The sequence below is a fragment of the Mercenaria mercenaria genome, chromosome 1, assembly GCF_021730395.1.
Source record: "Mercenaria mercenaria strain notata chromosome 1, MADL_Memer_1, whole genome shotgun sequence".
Taxonomy (NCBI): Eukaryota; Metazoa; Mollusca; class Bivalvia; order Venerida; family Veneridae; genus Mercenaria; species Mercenaria mercenaria.
Genome location: NC_069361.1, coordinates 9,868,814 through 9,895,088, shown reverse-complemented (window position 1 = coordinate 9,895,088; position 26,275 = coordinate 9,868,814). Strand labels below are relative to the sequence as shown.

General features: G+C 36.2%; 1 protein-coding gene and 1 long non-coding RNA gene across 2 annotated transcripts in view; both read right to left on the bottom strand.

Annotated features, from left to right (window-relative positions):
• Positions 1 to 4,386: 4,386 nt before the first annotated feature.
• LOC123545018 (adenosine 3'-phospho 5'-phosphosulfate transporter 1-like) overlaps positions 4,387 to 26,275 on the bottom strand; it is a 43,717-nt gene continuing 21,828 nt past the window's right edge. Inside the window, exons 2-3 of the mRNA XM_053522471.1 lie at positions 13,671 to 13,894; positions 4,387 to 11,870 (exon numbers count right to left, since the gene is read on the bottom strand). Coding sequence (XP_053378446.1) covers positions 10,765 to 11,870; positions 13,671 to 13,894 — 1,330 coding nt within the window. The 3' untranslated portion in view covers positions 4,387 to 10,764. The remainder of the gene's footprint in view (positions 11,871 to 13,670; positions 13,895 to 26,275) is intronic.
• LOC123538181 (uncharacterized) lies at positions 23,655 to 25,725 on the bottom strand. Its single transcript, XR_008370370.1, has 2 exons — positions 25,507 to 25,725; positions 23,655 to 24,152 (listed from the first exon to the last, which is right to left on the bottom strand). It is a non-coding gene; the product is annotated as an uncharacterized LOC123538181 (long non-coding RNA).

Below are 26,275 nucleotides of genomic sequence, written 5' to 3'. Positions count from 1 at the left end.
ATTACAGGACTGTGATTAATCTTAGCATCAAGTAGTTTATACGAAACTGTGATTAGAATCTAGCATTTAATATGGTACTGTGATTAGCATCTAGCAGATGGAATAAAATTGTGATTAGCATCTAGCAGTTGCTGTAATCAAGACCTATTACCAAACAGTTGATGTGACCCTGGAATTAGTATCTATCATGTGTTTTAAGATTAGTATCTAGCAGCATCTTAAATGAGTCCTTAATGTGGTCCAAGAACAATTGTTATAATATATCTTGAAAACCGGGTGAAGCACTGTGCTGTAAGAACTGAATGTTATAGTCCCCTACTGGTTGAAAATCAGATTCAGGAAATATAGGATTGCACTTACCTGTCTATCGGTCTATTGACAATTTTGTGTCCTGTCATAAACTGCGTCATTCTTCAAGGGATTTTTATATCACTTGGTACAAATATTCCCCATAATGAGATGATGCCTCACGTGCAAAACCCAGACCCAGTTCACAATTGGAGGTCAGCAGGGCTTTTTTCCTGTACGGTATGTAACTTCCATGCAGGGATCTTAATATTACTTGCCAGGAATGTTCCCCATAATAAGACAATGTTTCACGTACAACTTTCATACCTGTAGGTTAAAGGTCACGGTCACACATGGCAGTCAAAGGTTAACATGACATTAATGGGATCTGATTCTAGTCCTGACCAGACTGCCATCCATGAAGGAATTACAATATTACTTGGCACAAATGTTCTCCATAATCAGACGTGTCATACACAACACCCAGACCCCTTTATCAAAGTTCAAGGTCACACTAGGAGGTCAAACAGAGCAAAGTTAATTGGGTATTAGCCCATCCTTTGGGCTTGAATTGGGAATTGGCTACTCTGAATTGGGTATTCTAAAACACATTACCCGAAGGTGGGCATATTAAAATCGCACTGTCCATGCGTCCATGTAAATTAATGTCCGGGCTGCAACTGCCATCCATAAAGGGATTTAAAAATAACTTTGCATTAATGTTCACCATAATGTGATGATGTGTCATGCGCCAAAACCCAGACCACTAGCTCCAAGGTCAAGGCCACACAACTGGGCATAAATGTTTACCATAATGAGACGATGTGTCATGCGTAAAACTTGGCATAAATGTTCACAATAATGAGAGGACATGTCATGGCATAAGACCTAGTTCAAAGGTCAAGGTCACACTTAGAGGTCAAAGGTTAACAGGGTCTGTTTCGTGTCCGGTCCATAACTTTGGCATCCATGAAGAGATTTTGAAAATCCCTTGGCATAAATGTTCCCCATAATGAGACAGCATGTCATGCACAAGATCCAGACCTCTAGCTCTAAGGTCAAGGTCACACTTGGATGTTAAAGTTAACATGGTCTGTTTCATGTCCGTTCCATAACTCAGCCATCTACGAAGCGATTTTAAAATTACTTGGCATAAATGCTCGGGGGCATTTGTCATTAATTAGTGACAGCTCTGTGTTTTTTTTTGTTGTTTTTTTTTTTTCTTTTTTTTTATGGTGGTTGTGGGGGCTCATGATTGGCAGGGGAGGGTAGGGTGGATTGCTGCACTTCTCATATCACCTCGTAACCACCCATCTGTATTCCAGGTTTAAATACCTTGAATAGTGCTGAAATTGTGCTCTGGACACAAAATGCAAAGGTGGGGGAATCGGAGGTTGCCATGGCTGAGTGGTTAAAGTCACTGACTTCAATCACTTGCCCCTCACAGATGTAGGTTCAAACCTCATTCAAGGCATTGAATTCTTCATGTGAGAAAGTCATCAAGCTTGCCAAGAAAGGTTGATGGTTCTACCCAGGGCCCGCCTGGGATGAAATAGTGCATGCAGTGGCACCTGGGTCTTCTTCCACCATTAAAGCTGGAAAAGTTGTCATATGAACTATAATTGTGTCTGTGCGATGTTAAACCTAACAAATAGGCTGCCTATTCCATTTTCAAGGGTTAATTGCTGCTTTGTACGTCAGTGCGGAAATCTGTTTCTAGACGACTCCTACAGTTTTGACTGGAGTATGTCCAAACTTGCAGAAATATTTCATGATGACGAGTATGTTTTGTCTTTATCATGATATGAATTTTTCATGCCCCTTATGTAATTGTGATCATTTGGAATATTTTCTGTCTTTTTTAATTTCAGTACACATGTACTGTATCGTTTCTGGTTTAGGTGTTACGGCTCATTGAAGTTTTGCAAAATGCTACTAAAAGACTTGTACAGATTGCCACTCTTGTTGTTCTGGGTCACTGTGAAGTGAACTTTTGCATATGATTAGGACCTGTCTAGTCAACTCATATAACAATTTTCTAGAGTTCTTAGTAAATGGAAATGCTGTGCAACTTAGTGAATTTGCATATATTGTCAGGATATAATTGTACTATATATACATAGTGATGTTTGTAACACTTTCAGAAACCTTGAAAGTGGGGGTGGGTTGGCCTCCGATGCCGAATGATTAAGGTCGCCAATTTCAAATCACTTACCCCTTACCAGTGAGGGTTCAGTCCTCACTCGGGGCATTGAATTCTTCACATGAGGAAGCCATTCAGCTGGCTTACGGCATGTCAGTGGTTCTACCCAGGTGCCCGCTTGTGATGAAATGATGTATGGAGGGACTCCTGGGGTCTTCACCATCAAAGCTAGAAAGTTGCAATATGACCTTTAATTGCGTCTGTGCAACGATAAACCCAATAAGCGTCCTGGAAATATTCTGGAAGCATACATTCTTTTTGTGATGTTGGCCAATACTTTGGAATCATTTTTATACGCCTGTTTGAAAAACAGGACGTATTATGGGAACGCCCCTGGCAGGCGGATGGGCGGGCGGGCGGGCGGCGTCCACAGACCTTGTCTGGAGCATATCTTCTACATGCATAGAGGGATTTTGTTGAAACTTGGCTCAGTTGTTCACCATCATGAGACGGAGTGTCATGCGCAAGAACCAGGTCCCTAGGTCTAAGGTCAAGGTCACACTTAGAGGTCAAAGGTCAAATTCAAGAATGACTTTGTCCGGAGCATATCTTCTTCATGCATGGAAGGATTTTGATGAAAGTTGGCACAATTGTTCATCATCATGAGACGGAGTGTCATGCACAAAAACCAGGTCCCTAGGTCTAAGGTCAAGGTCACACTTAGAGGCCAAAGGATACAAGAATGAAAAATTCAAGAATGACTTTGTCCGGAGCATATCTTCTTCATGCATGGAAGGATTTTGATGTAGCTTGGCACAGTTGTTCACCATAATGAGAGGGAGTGTCGTGCGCAAGAACCAGGTCCCTAAGTCTAAGGTCAAGGTCACACTTAGAGGTCAAAGGATACAATAATGAAAACTTTGTCCGGAGCATATCTTCTTCATGCATGAAAGGACTTTGATGTAGCTTGGCACAATTGTTCACCATCATGAGAGGGAGTGTCATGCGCAAGAACCAGGTCCCTAGGGGTAAAGTCAAGGTCACACTTAGAGGTCAAAGATACAAGAATGAAAACTTTGTCCGGAGCATTTCTTCTTCATGCATTGAGGGATTTTGATACAACTTGGCACAGTTGTTCACCATTATGTGACGGAGTGTCATGCGCAGGAACCAGGTCCCTAGGTCTAAGGTCAAGGTCGCACTTACAGGCCAAAGGTCAGATACAAGAATGACTTGTCCGGTGCATTTCTACTTCATGCATGGAGGGATTTTGATGTAACTTGGCACAATTGTACACCATCTTGAGACAGAGTGTCATGCACTGGTCCCTTCTTTTGAATTACTTCCCTTTGCTGTTACTATAAATAGCTTATATTCTAACTTTTTCATTACAAGTCGTAGAGAAAAATCGAGACCACTTTTCTGTAGTACAACATGCATGTTACATCCAATTCTGAGGTGTATTTTGAGCTATCTCTACCTGGTAAGGATTTTTGTGTGGACTTACAAAAAAATTTTTTTGTATTTTTTTTTTTTCTCTCTTTAAAGATTAACTTCCCTTAGTTGTTACTATAAATAACTTACATTGTAATTTTTTTATAATTGACCGTAGGGAAAAACCAAGACCACTTTTCTGTGGTACAACATTGATGTTACTTTAAAATTTTGGGTGTATTTTAAGGTATCTTGACCTGGTAATGATTTTTTTTTTTGTGGACTTAGAAAAATAAAAGAATTACAATAATTTCTAAAAAAAACAACAACATTGTAAACAACTAGAAAATTAAAATTCCATTTGCAAATACAGGTGCTAATGTAAAGAAATTTGCTGTGACGGGCGTATATTGTGACATTCTGGCACTCTTGTTCATTGCATAAAATTTTGTGGTTTTGCCAGAAACAGCTTTTTTGTGGGGACTTGAATTTGTGTATAAATATAAAACAACAAATAATACTTGGATTTGTTCACCATTTTATTTTGCATTTTCCCACATTTTAAAGACCATTTCAAATATAAAATTATTACAGCTGTACTACATGTATTAAAACTAAGGCCACAATTTTTGCTGAGATATGAATTTTGTGTACCAGATTTCATTGTCAGTGGTTCACTTGCATATACACTGCTGCTCTGGTATGTCTGTCTTATGGAAAGAAGAAAATTGCAGGATTAACCAATTACAATAATTGAATGTTTTGCCTAAGTGTTGGCATAAGAGGACTGGACAGAAGCTGACTACATTTTAGCAAAAAAATTTAACATGTCGCCACTGAGACTTTGGGACAATGAGATCTGTATACATTTTTCAGTCTTTTACTGTTCAGTTTTGCTGTGTGACCAACTTAGGGCAAAAAGGCCTGTGAATAAAGCAAAATACATTGTAAGACCTATGTCGCCATATAGAATGCTTTAAAACAGACAAGATTGGGCACTATATGAGAGTGTTCCATTATATGTAGAATGGCTGTGCAACTGGGTTCCTGTAATGTGCAACTGCGTATAACTGGTGCTGTTTTAACATGTAACATTTTCGCTAGCAACTGCACTCATTAAAACAAGTTGACACTATATAAAGAACAGAATTAATGGATATTTAATAACCATAGTAACATACTAGCAGCCCAGAAAATATATTTATGGGTCTTTAATGTAAAAACATCAATAACTGCAAATAAAACTTCATGCATCTTACGGCATAATAAACCTTAAATAAAAGAGAGACTTGTTTTAGGATTTCAACAACAAAGTCTACTACCCTTATGCTTCAGATAAATGAATTTTTTACATTAACAAAGATGATATGTGTTGAAAATGAATACTCTTAGTCTTCAACTGTTATGTTTTATGAGAAAAGATGGTCAGAATATTTTTATAGATTAAATAAGTAATTGAATTGATTAAGAAAAAATATTTTTAACAAAGTGGACAATATGAAGACATCATAGACAATGCAAGTTAACAATTTTAGATTTGGTGAACAACACTTGTACACTGTTGTCTCAGCACCTTGTTATGTAGAAAGGCCAGTTCTGTCCGTGTGACATTGTAGTCTGGTATTCGACCCCTATAGGTACACTCTTTGGTATATGATATTGAGACATTTAACAGTGACATAACCGATATACAATGGCTTTAAGTACAATCGGTATCCAAGTGTATAGTGTTGGTTGATATAAGAACATGTCCATTCTTTGCCAACCAAACTGTTACATTAATTTAAAGAAAATGATACATAACAAGCTGGCAGATTATTTTGTTTGCTTATTCTAACGTATTTTTACAGTCCTTTAATCTTATCACATTTCAACAATACAGAATCCTTGAATATACCAGCACAATAAAAAAAAGTTTTCAGGACTGGTCATGTTATCAATAAAATAAATATACTTAAAGTATATACAATTGTACAAAAAAAATCACTACTTATCAATAAAAAGGACTATTTTGTAAGATCTTAGCATTATATTTTTGAATAACTACATATTCCCTATTTTCAAACCTTTTACCTATGCGGAGTATACTTTGTCTTAACTCAGAATAACAGAAATTCAACAGTTAATACATTTAACAAGTTAGAACTGCTCCCCACAAAATCGGACCCCTTTTCTACTAGAAAAAGAACAAAAAAGATTAAACAAATTATTAAGTAGCAAAATTAATGAATAACAAATAGTTTTTTAACATGCACACAAAATGATAAAATCTATTTGATACTATAAAATATTTTCATATATAAAACAATTAACAGCAAGAGCCTTAGGTAACAAAATAAAATGAAGAAAGTATGATAACAATCTCTAGATCAGAATGAGATTCATAAAGTGGTCCCTAACAAAACCAAACAATCAAACATTACATCTGGGACTTCATCTCTGTGTCAAAATAAATAATTACATAACAAAAGTTTCTCCTTTTAAATGGTGCAAGAACCAAGCTGTACATTTTTAGCCAATATCATATAAAGTAACATATATACTTGAAATTGTATTTTACATCGTGACTAGATCTATACATAATTCAGTTATGTTGGATACCATATACCTAAAAATAACAGCTGACCTCACATTTAAATATATTTTAAAGGCTGATATAACCATTCTAATGAAACACTAGTATATGTAAAACTCTTGCCAGTTATATTTACTATCAACTATAGCTGTCTAATGCCATCATGCTCCACTTTTTGAAGCCCTTATACTAGCTTACATACAAAAGCTTTAGCAAAATTTTCAACATTAAAGAAACAGCAAAACTTTGTAAACTAAACTGTTAGTGTATAGAACCTGACTCTATTTCATTATGCCAAAGACTTAAAGAGTCTAAAAGTGTTCAGCACAATAGCTTACTTGCAAAACTTTCATAAAATTTCTACATCTAAAAAGGTTCATAATTTAAACAAAATAAAAGCCCGAGTTATGTACCTTGTCCTGTGAAGTCAGCTCGTGATGTTGAATATGTGAGAAGTTTGAAAGCATTTTACTTAGTATTTTTATAGAAACCTGCTTACATACAAAACCTTTGTGATGCCAACACAGAGGAAAGGGTGACAAAAAATTTCAAGTTCTCCTATTTAAAAAAATTCAAACAGGTTTGAATTTTTTTACAAAATATAATTTTCAAAGATAACATTGATACATTGTATATTTGTATATTCTTTCAATGAGACATAAAGGCTGTAAAATACAATCTTAGTACAATATTGACAGTGTCGGTCCAAAACCCAAACACTAAAACTGCAACTTTTCTGGAGATGATTAAAATGTATTTACTTTGTCATAGCAATGGTGAGATCTTGGAAGAAAGGCCTTTAGAACCAGTTTAAAGCCGAGTTACATATCCAATAGAGTTTCACACCATTAACTTATGTTTACAGGTTTGTTATTGGTATTTTATATGCTGGCTACAATATGGTGGATTTTCAAGTTGCATGTAACCCATAATAGCAAATCGTATGTAAAACCTTTTGTGAGAGGGGGGAAAAAACCATAAGTAAAGTAAACATTGGATTTTTGCCTATTTCACATGGTTATACTGAAATAAAGCAACTGACTACCAAGATGACAACTAGACAGAAATAAGTAGAAATTTTGCAAACAATGTTTATTAGAAAATCATTTAAGCGCATTTCACTTCGGGGGTTTTTGTATTGACACCGTCTGTATGTTACATTAATTTTGGCTAGGACATCAATAATCACAAGAACAAATACAACAAGCCAACTTAATTAAACTTTCAACAACTTCATAGCATGGAAATTTTATCTAAATTGAGTTTCAACAAATTTTATGGTCAACTTATCAAACTCCCATTTCAGATTCAGTCAAAATTTAAGGCCAGTTGCTTTCTATTTAAAATATTCTGGAGACAAAAAAAAAACAAACCCCTACATCTTTCAAAGTGTTAGGAACATTTAGAGGTACATGTAATATTATGCTTTCGGAACAAAACAAACTGCTACAGGACTTCACATTTTGGTATTTTGTTTATGCCTGTGATTAAACTACCATCATTAACCTTTACCCTGCCATATATCTAAAATGGACTGGTCTATCATTCAATTTGGGCAATACAATTTATAATTCAAAGGAGTGCATGTTCACTAAAATTTAATGACTGAATAGCGAACAGTGCAGACCATGACCAACCTACATGGATGTGCAGGCTCATCTTTGTCTGCCAGCAGGCTAAAGGTTAAACATCAAGATAACATCTAAACAATTAACTTTCTAATAATGGCATAAATATCATCTAAAACTACAGACAAGTATCATTTAATTAACAATTTAAGTAAGCAAAGAGTCCAATATATAAACTGGTATTTCTATCCTTAAAAACTGAACTTTATCTTTTCATAAATTTACTGATGGAAACAGAAGTTTGGATCCATTCCAAAAAGAAATTTTAGGATGAGATATAAGAAACTAAATGGGACTATGTGATATAATATTTTCATTCTATGCTTTTTTTACAGTAAAAAGGAAAACAATCAGAGGGACATATTTGCATCCTTTTAAATATATACATAAATATTGCTTCAAGCATTAACTGGTGTTGAATTTCATCAGTCTACAGCTGTACCAATTTAAGTTGTTGCATCATTCAATACAGAATATATCTTAATCATTACAGGGTTCGGATACAAATCACTGATTGGAAGATAAAAGTAAGTATAGAATAGAAGTATTCTGGTTCCAATATCACTAAAACATTATGGAAGGCTGCTCACAAAATATAAATCTACCAACTTTGTCAACAGTATACTAAGTAGGATAAACCATGACGAAACTTCAACATCCAAAATATCTTGGCTCGTAACTTTGCTTCTCGAAATACATTAACATGCTGAAACTGAGTATTTATAAATAAAATCGTCAACTATTTTCACAACGCAACACACTGCTGAACAAAAACTTTGAACTGTATAGGTCCTTTGGTTTTATCTACTGATTTTGGACTATTGTGCTTTGAAAACATACAACATATTTTCTAACATATAAAATAAAGCAATACAATTAACTAAATCTATCATGTAGTTTATGATAAATGGTACAATAAACGCTAAGCTCCCCTTCCAAAGTCCACAAACAACAGAACTGTCGTGCAATATACACTAAGTCATGTACTATATAATAACACATTGAATAAATTTTACCATTCTCTCTCATATGATTTTAATCCTTAAAGAAATAAGAAATGTGCCCACCACTGTGATGTTCAGATACCAAGTTTGAGTCTGGTTGGCACTTTGAGAGTAGAACCATACTGAACTAATGGACTCAAAAAGAAAAATAATCATAAATATTTACTTCATCTTTAAAGGGTTAAATGTTATTTCTCCTTGTTATGGCGAGAATTTGTACTCAGTTTTATAAATATCCTCGAATGTCATTGCCATAGGAGTGATCTCAAAGCTGCCAAATCTAACCATATTTTATCTGAAAATTTTCCACTTACTGACAAAAAACACCACACAAAGTCTTAATCAGTACACTTAAAAGTTTTCTCAAATTGGCTTTTTGTCCTTATCGTCTATAATTTCTGGCATATGCTGCCCCCAACCCCTCAAAATTAGGAGACCTTGGTCCATCCCCAACCCAACCTCCTATGCCTATGTATATAAAAGTTACAGATTTGACAACAAAAAATGACATATTCTTGACTTCTTAGTGTGATCATAACCTTTGAGCAAAGGGTCTAAGAATTAACCTTAAGTTGACACAACATCTTATAATGGTGATTGTCTGTGCCAGATAATTTGAATATCCATCTATGTATACCACAACAGAAAATCATGCGCCCAGGTGTATGACAAAAGATGGAGAAAGACCGAGTGCCCCTATGCTCATTATTTCAAGCCAAGATGGGCACCTTAAGCTGGCTGGATAGTAGTGCCCATAACTACCCTGCTAAGGAGATCCCTTCTTAGAACTCTGTACAGTCAGAAGTGTTGCACATAGGTTTACAAAAACAGTTTGAATTAAACCCTGATCCCCGCTCCCCACCCACTCACACACCCTAAAACAAAACAAAAACAGCCATTGAAAATAAATAAATCAGCACTTCATATACAGCTGATTAAAAAGTCCCCACTCTACATTTTAATCCCAATCCTACAAGTATAAAGCTACGTTCAAAGAAATATAAAATGTGACATGGTTAGACTGAAGTAACACACACATTCACAAACAAAAACACTGTACACATTTTAGTACAAATAATTACAACAACAAATACTCTTTAAACAAAATAAAATCAGCATAAAAAAAACATATAATGCCAGGTGATTTTCCATATGGTACATTGACTCTTCACAAATAAAACCCTGTGTTCCCTAGCTTTCTTTACAAACATGTTTGTAAATATAAAAAGATAGTACAACCCATAGTTTTCAACTTTTCACAACAACATAGACAGAGTGTGTATGTAGTTCACATAGCATTTTCTACACAATAACAAATGAACAGTTACTCAACAGAAAAATCTCAACTCTTCAATCTCATATCACCTTTTTCTGTGTTCTTAATACACAGATGCAGTAATTTTTACATCTTTGGCATGTGTTTTATTTAAAGTGCAAATAAAAACCTCTCTATTATCTAGTAAACTGAAATGCTTCCAACGTATTTCAAAACCTATAGCCCTGTAAGTCAAGGTATAAACAGTGTAATAAACAGATCTATATAATACTATATCTTAGAAAAATAATAACTAATAAATCATTTGCAATAACTACAACAATATAAATATAATGCCAGTAACAACCTGGAGGCAGAGTCTATGTGTGCAACTTTAAAACAATGTAGTGACTATGCCTAGTGTATATTGGTTCAATCTATACATTTGAGGAGCTTCTTTCCATAGCTTCTCTTGCAAGTTTTATAGCTCTGGCTCGTTGATTCGCATAAATTCTCAAAAACAAGGCTAAAAAAACAATACTAACACCAATAATACCTAGGAATGTAAGTGGATGACCGTAGATTATACACGACAACAATATAGCAAAGGCCTGTCTAAGTGTCATTATGATTGTAAATGTAACGGGACCAAATTTTTCTATTGTGTAGAAAATGAAAAGCTGACCGCACGCAGAGCAGAGACTGAGTATAACTGCATGCACAACAAACGTTGGATATTTGAACATAAAAGCTATACATTCAACAAAACCACCTTGCTCAATAAGTGATACACTGGTGAGTAGGCAGGAGAACATGTTTACACCAGCCATCATTTGTATAGAAGACATTTTGTATGTTTTGAAAAGTTCGCCCTGCCAGTTGGATGTGAAACTATCAAAGGACATGTATCCAAGTAGCATAATCACACCTGCAATTGTCGTGGTTTTCTGACTGTCTCTGGTAACGTCACCACTAGTAAGCAGAAACATTCCAACTCCTAACGAGATCATAACAGCTGTGATGTATTCATGGTACTCGTAACTCTTTTTTGAAACGACTTTCCCCATGAGCATAACTGGTATAACTTTACTTGCCTTAGCTAAAACCTGTGTAGGAAAACTAACAAATTTCAGGGCTTCATACTGAAACCAACTACTCATGATATTTGAGAATGAGCTGTAGGAGTATTTATACAAAGGTGCAGTGTGAGGTGGCTGTTTTTTCATGAAAAGCACACAGATACCAATTGTAAAAGCTAAGATTCTGTTTATGAAAACGAGAAACTGTGAATTCTTGAAGTATTCTCCCTTAGTCTCGGCAGAAGCTCCGTATTCAAAAGTCATAATCCTCTCCTGCAGCAGTCCCCAAGTAAGATAGGACCCCTGAAGACCTAAAAAGCAGAAGACCAGTATCAATGCACTCTGTGATAGGTCCAGTGGATCTGTTTTCTTTGCTCCAGAGTTGTTTGCCTCCGAATTACCGGTATGTTCATTTTCCTTCCCAAACACACAAAGTTTAGCCAACTGCTGGAAAAAGCCTGGACCTGCAAAACATATTCTTTTAGTCAACCTTAGATAACTGCAGTAAAATTTTTCCCATTAACATACTTATTATAACCTGATGTTTGAATAATTAAGACCTAATATATCAGTAATATTAGTTTTTACTAAAACCACAGCTTTGGGTATAACAGCCTTTAGGACTAGCCTCTACTAACCAAGCATTAACTTATAGTGTGAAATAAGAATTTTTCAGGGTGAATAATCAAATTATGCTTCATATATATAATATAATACAAAGAAGTAGATATATTAAGTAAAACTAATTGTAAAATAAACACAAGAGCTCGTAGAACACGTAATGCCCCCCTCGATGCATTCAGTAATTGCACAAGGCACAGAAATTACTTGGTCACTGTACACAAAAGTTCTACTGTTCTGGGTCAATGTGACTTTGACCTCTGACCTATTGACCTCAAAAAAATCAATAGGGGTCATCTGCTGGTCAAAACAAACCTCCCTATCAACTTTCATGATCCTCGGCCCAAGCGTTCTTGAGTTATCATCTGGAAACCGTTTACTGTTCCAGGTCACTGTCACCTTGACCTTTTGACTTACTGACTAAATCAATAGGGGTCATCTGCTGATCCAATCAACTTTCCTATCAAGTTCGTGATCCTAGGCCCAAGCATTCTCAAGTTATCGTCTGGAAACAGTTTAACTGTTCTCAGTCACTGTGACCTTTACCTTTGACCTACTGACCTCAAAATCAATAGGGGTCATCTGCTTCTCATAACCATCCTCCCTATCAACTTTCATGATCTTGGGCCCAAGCGATCTTGAGTTATTATCTGGAAACTGTTTAACTGTTCCGGGGCACTGTGACCTTGACCTTTGACCTACTGACCTCAAAATCAATAGGGATCATCTGCTGGACATTTTAACCTCCCTATTAACTTTCATGATCTAGGCCCAAGTATTCTTGAGTTATCATCCGAAAACCGTTTTAACTGTTTCAGGTCACTGTGACCTTGCCTACTGATCTCAAAATCAATAGGGGTCATCTGCTGTTTATGACCAACCTCCCTATCAACTATCATGATTCTTGGCCCAAGCGTTCTTGAGTTATCATCCAGAAACAGATTGGTCTATATACCGACAGACATCCTCAAAACAATATACCCTCCTTCTTCGAATGGGAGGCATAATTATACTTAAGCATAGGAATATGAAATACTAAGAAAAAAACAAGAAACGCGGCAATGCCACGAAACCAGGTTTTCAACACTTTTCATAAGAATAAAAAAGTAGACTGAATCACAGTGCACCACTTTGAAGCACAACCCTAACCCTAACCCCTAACACTAACTTTAGTAACAATGACCTTGACCTTGATCCCAGAAACCCCAAAATCAATCCCAAGCTACAACTTTATATAAGTTTTCTATACACCAAGTTTCATCATGATAGCTCATTCCTAAGTTAAGTTATTGACCGGAAACCCTTTTTCTATTTTAAGTAACAGTGACCTTGACCTTGACCCCAGAAACCCCAAAATCAATCCCAGCCTTTGTCTTGATATAAGCTACATACATACCAAGTTTTATTTAAATATCTTTACCGGAACAAGTTATTGACCGGAACACCAGTTTGACGCCGCCGCCCGCCCGCCCGACATACCCCAATCTAATAACTCAGGTTTTCTGGTTAATTACAAACCGATGACACTATAACTTGACTATTAGTTATATCAAATAAGTTTAAAATCCTGTAACTTTATAGCTTCTTGGAAGCATGCAACAATGGCTTATTAATATCAAGAACGTGAAACTAACTTGATGTACCTGCAGTTTCATCATATCGAACCTTCCTTAAGTATCGGATCAGAAGATAGCCAGGGACAAATATAGTTGCATAGCCTAGAAGGTTAACAGCCAGTCGAACAAACCAGAAATCCATGTACGAGTCCTCTACACCTGCCATTGTTGATTCCGTACCAAGAACGTGTGGTACGATGAGATTCAAGATGAAGATAAACAGGCAGCAAACCCCTGCTCGAATCAGGGCACTGCAAATATAAATCATGATCAGAAATTACATCAAAATAAGAAATTTCAAACACTGTAAATTTCCCACAGAAACCAAAATCAATTTCTTCAGGAAGTTTGTATATTAGTGGTACCATAGTAACTAACCAAAACTCAGATAGCACCTAATCAAACTCGTAAGGTTACTCAGCATAGTGCACCTCACAAATACAGGAGCTTGAAGCTCTATCATTAAATACACATAATATGTTACCCCACCCACTTAGTATAGGCCTACTACATGATATAATTTTATTGATTGAGCTTCAAATGCCTGTGGAATAATACAGTGTGTGAAAAGTTCACAATATCCCAATTCACATACAATTATGAAAAACAGTCTACAAAATAACTACCTGAGAGAGATTTTTTTTATCTATAGTCCTCCATATCCAATTATAAATTATATTCAAGTAACTGATGATAAAACTTTACAAAGTTAATTAAGCACTGTTGTTTTTAATGTAAATGGCATGCAGATGTCATACCAGTCTCCCTGGTAAAAACAAGCACACTGCCTTGCGGGTGCAGATGCTCATCTGATTTTTTTGTCTCTGTATAATAAAAATATTGTCCTACCCATGACTTTCTAAGTCCAAAAGGGTCATAATTCTTGCAAGAAGCAATGTTGAGTTATGGTACTTGCTGTGAGCAGAGTCAGCTTTAAATGGCGAATAAATGCTCCAAGTTTTAAAGCAATAGCTTTGACCGTTAAGGAGAAAAGTTGACCTAAACGCAAAACTTAACCAAGATAGCTAGAAATCTGTGATATTTTCTAAGTCAAAAAGGGGCAATAATTCTTGCAAAAAGTAGGATTGAGTTATGTTTCTTGCTGTACAGAGTCAGCTTTTGATGGTGAACAGGTGTTGCAGTTTTAACGCAATACTTCGATAGTTTAGGAGAAAAGCTGACCTAAACACAAAACTTAACCAAGAAATCTGATTTTCTAAGTCCAAAAGGGGCCATAATTCTTGCAAAAAGCAAGATGGAGTTATGTTTCTTGATGTACAGAGTCAGTTATTGATGGTGAATGGTGAACAAGTGTTGCAAGTTTTAAAGCAATCGCTTTGATAGTTTAGGAGAACAGCTGACCTAAACATAAAACTTAACCAGGCAATGCCAATGCCGACGTCAATCAAGTGATTACAATAACTCTTGTTTTTTTTGTTGTTTTTTTTTAAATCAGATGAGCTAAAAAATGAGACGAGGCCCCTGATTAAAACCAGCTTATTTCATATTGAAGGAATGCTTACAGATCTATAAGTAGACTAATTCCTACTTGTCAAAACTTATCTGTCATATTCTAACTTTGCACTAGGTTGACATTTCTATCACTACAAAATCAATTTGACTACTAAAGAAACACCTGAAAAAAAGTGTATGCTCACTATTTTCTAACCCTAAATACCCTAGAGATGGCAAAATATAGAGACCTTATTTCATTTTTCCTGCATATCTGTGAAAGTTGCTTTTTAGAACTGCTATATTTTTTATTTTTGTCAAAAGACTGGCAAGATGATTATGCCCAAAAACATGACTTGCATATTAAATTCAACTGAATATCAAGCTTTTAAGGTTCATATGCAATCTCTTTCTTTAATAAGTTTAAAACTCCTAACCTTGAATTATATAATTTATTTGATATTACTCCTTCATCAAAGCTTAATATACAAAGTGATTTCCTATCACCACAGGTAGATATGTATTAACATCATTTTTCTCTCCATTGAAAATCACATTATGATCCAGCTATATTCATAAATAAGATATTTGTTACATTCCATTTACAACTTAAGACTGAATACAGCTTACATATCATGACATCTTTGGTGAAAATAATATCATAGTCTTGTAAAATGCATTACAACTGCTTGTCCTTGCATTAAAACATTCCAATATATACGAGGGTTGTCCCAGAAAATTGTAGACTTTTTTTTATTATTTCGAAAATAAGCGATACATAAAATAATTATTTTAACTGATGTTATCTCATTGTATACTCTACAGGACTATAGGGTTTAAAATTAAATATGGCCTTCTCTATTTCTTATTGTCATTTACTGCTCTAATGGACAGACTGAAACTAAGTTACTTTAGTTAACTACAATGTCAAACAAGAGCTGTCAGAGGACAAATAACTATACAACAGACAGACAAGACAAAAAGGGACATAATTTTGTAAAACTGCAAACTACAGTTACAGAGCCTTTGCAATGCATGTGCACAAGTATAGATTAAAAGTTTCAACCCATTCTCATAACTGGGTACTGAAATTGCATACAAAAACTCAACTAAAATTGCTGTGTTGAATATGGGGCATTATTTTGCAAAATAGAGTTAATATGAAACCTATGCAAATTGCAATGCATGTCAGATCATCACAGTGGTTTCAATCCAATCCAACAAGTGGTTACTGAAATACCAGAATACATATAAAAACTTTACCAAATCAGGAAGCCAAATGATAGGCAAGTGCAATTAAGGTTCAACCTATTCTTCAAACAGTCAAGCCAAAAAACTGAAATCTCAATTTTCGCATGTCAAACTAGAAGATGCTTTTGTAGAAAAGCACATGTCTCCCCAAATGCATAGTCATATAGGCAAGAAGTCAATAGGGGACAGGAGCAAAAGTCAAAGAGACACTGATGGTTGGCTGCAATAGGGATCATCTACTTGGCATGTCCAATCATCCCACTAAGTTTCAACATTCTGGGCCTAATGGTTCTCAAGTTGTGAATTGGGAATGGTTTTCCATGTTCAATCCCCTGTGATCTTGACCTTTGATAGAGTGACCCCAATATCAGTAGGGGTCATCTACTCTGCATGTCCAAACCTATTAAGTTTCAACATTCTGGGTTAAGTGGTTCTCAAGTTATTGATTGAAAAGAGTTTTCTATGTTCAGCCACCCTGTGACCTTGACCTTTGATGGAGTGACCCTAAAAACAGAATGGGTCATCTACTCTGTAAGTCCTATCACTCTATGAAATTTGAAGGTTCTAGGTCAAATAGTTCTCAAGTTATTACTGACTGGAAATGGATTTCCATGTTCTGTCCACTGCGCCCTTAACCTTTAATAGAGTGACCCCAAAATCTATAGGGATCATCTACTCTATGTCCAATCATCCTATGAAGTTTCAACATTCTGGGTCAAGTGGTTTTCAAGTTACTGACTGGAAATGGTTTTCCATGTTCAGGCCCCATGTGACCTTGACCTTTAATAGAGTGACCCAAGAATCAATAGGGGTCATCTACTCTGCATGACCAATCATAATATGAAGTTTCAACATTCTGGGTCAAGTGGCTCTCAAGTTACTGATCGGAAATGGTTTTGCATGTTCAGGCCCCTGTGACCTTGACCTTCAATAGTGACCTCAAAATCAATAGGGGCCATCTACTCTGTATGATCAATCATCCTATTAAGTTTCAACATTCTGGGTCAAGTGGTTCTGAAGTTATTGATCAGAAATGGTTTTCCATGTTCAGGCCTCTGTGACCTTGACCTTTGATGGAGTGACACCAAAAACAATAGGGGTTGTCTACTCCATAAGCCCTACCATCCTATGAAGTTTGAAGGTTCTAGGTCAAATGGTTCTCCAGTTATTAATCGGAAATGAAGTGTGACGGGCAGACGGACTGACAGAGCAAAAACAATATGTCTTCCACAGAGGATCCAGGTTCAATACTATGCCTGGACACTGGAATTTCTAAAATGCTGTTCAGAGTTTTATTTCCCAGTAATGGTTATAATTCGTTGGGGGCCAGTAAGTCATGTTTTGTTCTTTACACTGGTAATATTAAACAAATAGGGTGTCTATTGAAAGAGCTATGCTATGTTAGCCAGATATATCTGTATCTTAAACTTCTCTCTCTCTGTTCTGGGGTCTTTCTCTAGCTCTGTCCCTCTGGTGAGATCACTTTTTTTAGTGGTGGAGATGAATTTTGCTTCCTGAGTGATTGTGTTTGTATTTAAAGCCCCTTTGAACTTGTTTATCATGAAAAGAATGCTATATACTGTTATGATATGATATAATATACTGTGAAGAGAATGATGACCAATCACTATACAAGTCATATAAATACCAGAAGTTACTTCACACATTACAGTACAAGCACAATGCAACTCCTGCAACAACAAATAATCCAACTTTATTATATACCTATATAAGTTCTGTAAAAAATCGGCTTGTATTTCACATTTAAATATGAACAGACAGACAAAAATTCCGTATTGTACCTTTTAAATTCCGTATTGTACCTTCCGTATTGTATGCTGCCGGACTATTTTCAATAATATGCATGACCCGACACATTTCTATAAATAGCGCACATAAAAACTTCACTAAGTTCCATTTAATATCGATAAACATTTCGTTCAAGAATCAAAATGGTAAAGGTATATAATAAAAGGGTCATTATAACAGTAGCTAGATCGGGACTTTGTATTCGGCTCTCATGGATTTTGCAAGGTCGGATCACATTCGGCGCTTGCGCGCCTCGTGAGATCCAATCTAGCAAAATCCACTCGAGCCGAATACTGCATCCCAGATCAAGCTACTGTTATAATAACCCTATTGTATCCAATCACTGTGAAATGGACACATCTGCAAACCTCAGACAAGCCTTCTCACTCCACTCTCCACTATGTCTGTTATATTGAGATAATTTATTTACATGGCAGACCTGCTTCTATCCAATAGCTTGTGTACAAAACAAACAAAAATTCTTTGAAGTTAGATTGAAAAGGACTGTTAATGCACACAAAAATTCTGGAATGCAGGGCATATTACAAAGAAATTTTTACCATGTTATTAAGAAGGTATTCAATGAAAACTAAAGATTTTTTCATGAAGAATGTATATGTCTCCCCCACATAAGATGCAGAAAACAAGAGGACCATGATGGTCCTGAATCGCTCACCTCTTCCCACATGACCCAGTTTTGAGTATTACGTCAATTTTTCTATTATTTGACATAGTGACCTAGTTTTTGAGCTCATGTGACCCAGTTTTGAACTTGACCTAGATATTATCAAGATAAAAATTCTGACCAATTTTCATGAAGATCCATTGAAAAATATGGTCTCTAGAGAGGTCACAAGGTTTTTCTATTATTTGACCTATTGACCTAGTTTTCGAAGGTACATGACCCTGTTTTGAACTTTACCTAGATATCATCAAGGTAAACATTCTAACTAATTTTCATGAAGATCTCATGAAAAATATGGCCTCTAGGGAGGTCACAAGGTTTTTCTATTTTTATACCTACTGGCCTAGTTTTTGACCGCACGTGACCCAGTTTCGAAACTGACCTAGATATCATCAAGGTGAACATTCAGATCAATTTTCATGAAGATCCATTGAAAAATATGGCCTCTAGAGAGGTGAAAAGATTTTAATAATTTTAGACCTACTGACCTAGTTTTTGATGGCAGTTGACCCAGTTTCAAACTTGACCTAGATATCATCAAGATGAACGTTCAGACCAATTTTCATACAGATCCCATGAAAAGTATGGCCTCTAGAGAGGTCACAAGGTTTTTTTTATTATTTGCCCAACTGACCTAGTTTTTTAAGGCACGTGACCCAGTTTCAAACTTGACCTAGATATCATCAAGGTGAACATTCTGACCAATTTTTATGGAGATCCATTCCCAAGTATGGCCTCTAGAGAGGTCACAAGGTTTTTCTATTTTTAGACCTACTGACCTAGTTTTTGACCGCACATGACCCTGTTTCGAATTTGACCTAGATATCATCAAGATGAAAATTCAGACCAACTTTCATACAGATCCCATGAAAAATATGGCCTTTAGAGAGGTCACAAGGTTTTTCTATTATTTGACCTACTGACCTAGTTTTTGAAGGCACGTGACCCAGTTTCAAACTTGACCTAGATATCATCAAGATGAAAATTCAGACCAACTTTCATACAGATCCCATACAAAATATGGCCTCTAGAGAGGTCACAAGGTTTTTATATTATTTGACCTACTGACCTAGTTTTTGACGGCATGTGACCCACTTTCGAACGTGACCTAGATATCATCAAGGTAAACATTCTGACAAATTTTCATGAAGATCTCATGAAATATATGGCCTCTAGAGAGGTCACAAGGTTTTTCTATTTTTAGACCTACTGACCTAGTTTTTGACCGCATGTGACCCAGTTTCGAACTTGACCTAGATATCATCAAGATGAACATTCAGACCAACTTTCATACAGATCCCAAGAAAAATATGGCCTCTAGAGAGGTCACAAGGTTTTTCTATTTTTAGACCTACTGACCTAGTTTTTGAAGGCACGTGACCCAGTTTCGAACCTGATCTAGATATCATCATGTTGAACATTCTGACCAATTTTCATGAAGATCTTGTGAAATATATGGCCTCTAGAGAGGTCACAAGGTTTTTCTATTTTTAGACCTACTGACCTAGTTTTTGATGGCACGTGACCCAGTTTCGAAATTTCCCTAGATATCATCAAGATGAACATTCTGACCAACTTTCATAAAGATCCCATGAAAAATGTGACCTCTAGAGTGGTCACAAGCAAAAGTTTACGGACGGACGCACGGACGACGGACACCGCGCGATCACAAAAGCTCACCTTGTCACTTTGTGACAGGTGAGCTAAAAATAACCTTTAACACTCAAACCATTAACAAAACTACAATGTAGGCCTGGCACCGATTACTGCTGTTAGGTTTGGTGGAATTCCAACCAGTGGTTTAGGAAAAGTAGCACAGACATCATAGAATTTGACAATTCAAGTATTAAATGGGAACATAAGGTGATATGCACAACTACGCTTCGTACTGATCAATCATTAGGTTTGGTGAAATTTAGTCCAATGGTATAATTATGGAAAGTAGTGTACTGTAAAATATAACAAATCAAGGTAACAATCAAATTGTGTTGAAAATTACTGAACTGGAACATACTAATGTTATGCATAACTAGGCCTGGCACTGTTAACCCATGCAAGGTTTTTTGAATATCTGCCCACTGGCGCCAGACCAGAAAGAAAATGCCTCTGTACATGTTATACCCTACCCCTAGGTATTCTATAAGAACCATGGTCATGAAGGGGAAAATATACTAACCCATTTCAATCGCACATTTCATACGTTAAAACACGCAGTTCGGTAAATGTGTACTATGGATATCAAACAAGTGGTAATTTATCTTCCATTGTGTACCGGTCACATTTCTTCAATACTTCTTATCTTAGAAAAACAACGCGTAGTTTATAGTTTTTTCAACGTTTCATAAAAAACTTGCTTGAACTTCCCTGGTGAAGTTCCGTTCTAGATTACAAAACCATTCTGATTGGCTGTTGTGAAAATGTATGTCAATCGTCATTTTACTACACGTGTTCGCTAAAATGTGAAAATGCAGCATAAATGTGGAAAATGAATAAAATAAACAGAACAGATGTAGACCAATGTATGATTTCAAATTAAATATCATATACAAGATGAATTTCATTCATCATTTCGAGTTTTAGTGTAAAATTGTGAATTTCTTAAATTCTGTTTTTGTTTGTTTACATTTCGCCTAACATGTGCAGACCGCCGTGACCTCTTGACCGGATGTTCATTTGTGAAGGTCAAGCAAGTTTTTTCTGTAACGCTGACGAAAGCGTAAAATATGTTGATCATCTCAGAAATATGGAATATTGAGACATTGTGACTGGTACACGATGGAAGATAAATTAACGCTTGTTCAATATACTAGATACCCATGCACCGAACTGCGTGTTTAAGTGGAGAAAGGTATGATTGAAACGGGTTAGTATATTTTCCCGTTCATGTCCATGGTTCTTATAGAATACCTAGGGGTAGTGTATAACATGTACAGAGGCATTTTTTTCTGGTCTGGCGCCAGTGTATCTGCCTACTACAATTCAACGTCAATTAGTGAAGCGTGACTTATCCGCTACCCTCGGCGTTTACCGCAGTATTGTTATGAGCTATAAGTGCAGACACGCCTCGATGCATAAAGCTGATCTATAGTGTAAGAGGTTTCCAAAATATCATAAAATTTGACAAATAAAGGCCAATTATTGTCTGTATTGACCTGGCACTCATGAATATTTTGTATATTTCCGTAAACTAATTTTCATTGTCTGACTATTGCATAAATATTTCTTAATTGATGTAATGTCGCATGCGCAGGTACTAGCAGCTGTATGGACCTTGTTTAGCTGCCAATCTCAGGGTAGTGGGTTCGAGTCCTATGTCTGACCATATCTTCTTTTTTCCAAATTTCATACTTACATTGTATCTGATTAAAGTTATCATGATTTTTATGTTTCATTTTTTGAAAGTTATGCAATTTAAACAAAAAAGTCGAATAAAAATTATTTTAAAAGCATCTCAGATAAAAAGACAAATTACTTGTCACCAGTATTTCCAGAAAATAAATACTACAAGAGAAAACATCATTCATGAAATATGATACATGTACATAAAATAATAGAATAAAGCCATATCGATAACATTACCCACCCGCAAAATCAGTACATTTGATGTATATAAGAAGTATAAATAAAGCTCCCCTCTGGAGTACCAAGTTAGCGTCATTGAAGTTGGCGCTTTAAATGTACTTCAGCTTGACGGCAATAACTATGTATTAGCAATCAATAGGAAGAAGTACACTTGAAGGCCCGTCTAAAATATGCTAATTATGCATCAAATGTGCTTCGTCAGGGAAGTATCTTTGAAGCTTCTAATGAAGCACACCTGAAGTCCCAGCTGTAAAAAATATGGAAATTATGCCTCAAATACGCTTCGTTCAGGGAAGCACAACTGAAGTCTCACCCACTAAAGTACATTTAAAGTTCCATCTTAAATAAGTAGCATTATGTGCCTCAAATGTGCTTCATGTAAAGAAGTATCTTTTAAGTATATCAAGAAGCATGGATAAAGTCCCATCTGAAGTACCTTTAAAGCACTATCGAAGAAACTTTAAGCCTCTTGAAGCTGTTACTGAGCATGTACCAGACAAACCCGACTAACAAGCTAAATGTTGACAGACAACAGACAGACAGACATCGAGGGATCACAATTACTCACCTGAGCAATTCAGGTGAGCTAAAAACAGGCTAGGTAAAGCACAAAAGTCTCCCTTGCGAAATGGACCATTGCCAACCATGGTCAACCTATGGTTGTATGACCTTCGTTTATCATGGTTTAACAAAATAACAAATTGCCGACCATGGTTCAACCACGATTAAGATATGGTCTATGAACATGGTTAAATGAGAACCATGGTCAAACTAAACTATGATTAGAACATGGTTAACCATGAATAAACACGGTTCAACCATGATTAAGATATGGTCTATGAACATGGTTAAATGAGAACCATGGTCAAACTATGATTAGGACATGGTCTATGAACATGGTTAACCATGAATAAACATGGTGAGAGTATGGTTAATGAACTTGGTTCAACCATGGTTAATGGACGTGCTATTTGAATATAATTATTAGAACACAAACAACTACTGATCACTGTATATGAGCACTAAATACAAAGGCTTCAGAGCTTTGCAGCAGAAAATGCCTCCAAAATTAGGTTTTCAACCTTTGAAAAAATTTCAATCCATCTTGACCAAAACACATACCGTAATTTCTGATACCCACAGATGAACAAGTATTTATAACGCTTAATGCACCTTCACCATTAATAATAAAGGCTGCTTTGAGGATTAAAAATCTACACTTGTAAACAATATTAAACAATCAAAAATTTATTCCATAAAACCTTCATTTTACTGATTAGCTTTTTTGCATTTCTTTTGAACAGCTGTCTTCAATGTTATTTCTGTGTCTTTAGTGCCAGGAAACTTTTCTTTTAACACTTTGCTTAAGCAAGCATACAATCTTGGATCAAATTTGGGTTTGGGCTCTGTGTTGGTGTTTGCTCTCCTACCAGTTACACTATGGCTAGTAATGTAGTCAGTGGAAAACAGAGCCAGAAGTTTTTTTACAGCACTCAAAAAGGCTGTCCTCGTGACAAATCATATCCTTCAATTGTTGTTCTGTATAGCCATTATACTCCTCACACGGTTTCTGTGAAGGGCTACTAGGACTTTCTGAATGGCTGGACAGGATTGGTCCTTCGGGCAGATTAGATGCTTTATTGCTGGATTTCGCAGAATCTTGGAACCTTTCGAGTTCCCGAACCCTCTTCTTTAAGCGCCTAACCTGATCTTGAAGTTCGTCAAAATCCCTAAACAGAAGAAAACTTTAATCAGTACAATGCATGTATACATACTTAATGTACTCATCCCGGGGACACATACAAAATTTTCTCCTGTACAGAAGTATTAATACCTGAGGTAATGAATACTATAATCTGATCTGAACAAAGATACTTTTTCTTGCACACCAGCATTCATAAGACAGATTTGTAATGCAATCTTCCCAAAATAATGCAAAGCAGAAACGTTTAATAAACATATGCTCCCCTCATCTGCTCATGACCAACCTGCTTATAGAGTTTTAGAGACCTAGGCCCAAGCGTTTAGTGTTTTAACGTTCAATGTCAGTGACCTTGACCTAGTGATCTCAAAAACAATAGGGCCCATCTACTGTCATGACCAACCTGCCTACCACGTTTAAGGAACCTAGGACCAAGCTTTCCCTGGTTATTGGTGGATCAAAAACGGTTTTACTGTTCAAAATCACTGTGACCTTGACTTTTGACCTTGTGACCTCAAAAACAATGGGGATCATCTACTGGTAATGACCAACCTGTCTACTAAGTTCGAGAGACATTTACATATATAGTCAACACTTACTTATATTGCCTGGAGACTGCAACAGTCACCGGATTTTGTATCTGATTCAGGAAATCATCCCCCTCCCACCTTTCCTGAAATTTTCATTTTTCACTGACTTACCAATTTTCAAATTCTCTACCAATTCACTGATCTTGAAAAACAAATTTCCCTGATTTTTCAAGGTAGGTGGCAACCCTGATCATAGAGTATCCCTCAACACCCACCGTTGTTAACCAGAAACCAATTAACTGATCAGTCAATGTGACTTTGACCTGGTGACCTCAGACTTTGACCTGTTGACTTCAACAACTATAGGGTTCATCTAACATCATGACCAACCTGCCTACCAAGTTTGATATGCTTAGACCAAAGCATTCTCCAGTTTTTGACTGGAAACTGTTTTATTGTTCAAGTCACTGTGACCTTGACCTGGCGACCTCAAAAACAATAGGGGTCATCTACATCTACCAGTCATGACAAACACTGTGACCTTGACCTTTGGCCTCAAAAACAATACGGGCCATGACCAACGGCAACCTGCCTACCAAGTTTGAGGAACCTAGGTGCAAGCGTTCTCTAGTTTTTCTTTATCGGAGACCATTTGGTCTAACAATCAACATGTGCAAAGCAATACATACACCTTCTTTGAAGTGTAGCATAATAACTACCAGTATTATATATATAGTCTGACAAACTTAATTTTGCCATGTATCTAGCTCAGACATTGAACATACAGTACAGACAGGGTAGTACATATCCAGAAGTACACAACAAAACCCTGTATATAAACCTAGATAATACCTTTTTTTTAACACTGTCAGTTTCCATGCTGGTAATACTTTCTGGTCTTGGCTTCATGAGATGTCCAGCCTTACTGTCTTCAACAATAGTAACTGAATATGACAAGTAATAACCCTTATTCAATGAAAATCACCATTAGATGAAAATCACCCCATATTACTACTCTTTTTCTCACTTTTTTGTTTGTTTCAAGCCCCATTTAGGCAACCCCATTTAATATCACCATCATGGGTACAGTAGGGTAAAATATTACTAAGTCTTACAACATGAAGATGGTTAGTAAACTTAGTATTCCAAAATACTAGGGCAGTCTAGGACTGTGGATTGCTGGGCATGTGATGATCAGATCTGACCTACGAGGTCCATGCTTACAATTCACAAATCAAACCTTGATTCACCTGTTACTTTTATGAATATAAGCCCAACTTAAACTGACAAACATTACAATATTTCAAACTGTAATCTATATCAAACTAGAGTCTAATGGTAATTCAGTAAGCCCATGTACGTGTCTATACCAGTTTTACGTAAGGTAATGTTTACTCTTTTTCTTGTTGATGCATACACAGAATCGACAGAATGAAATGTATATTTTTCAGGCCGTGGTGTATGTGTTTAATCGAAAACTTACTACATTTGTAATTTTAAAAGCAATCTTCAAAACCATTGTGATATAACGATCTGATTCTCTGTGGTTAACAATATTTGTGCTCATTTTTCAAGACAGACTCTTGGATGCCAGAGTACTCTCTACAGCTCTTATACGCAC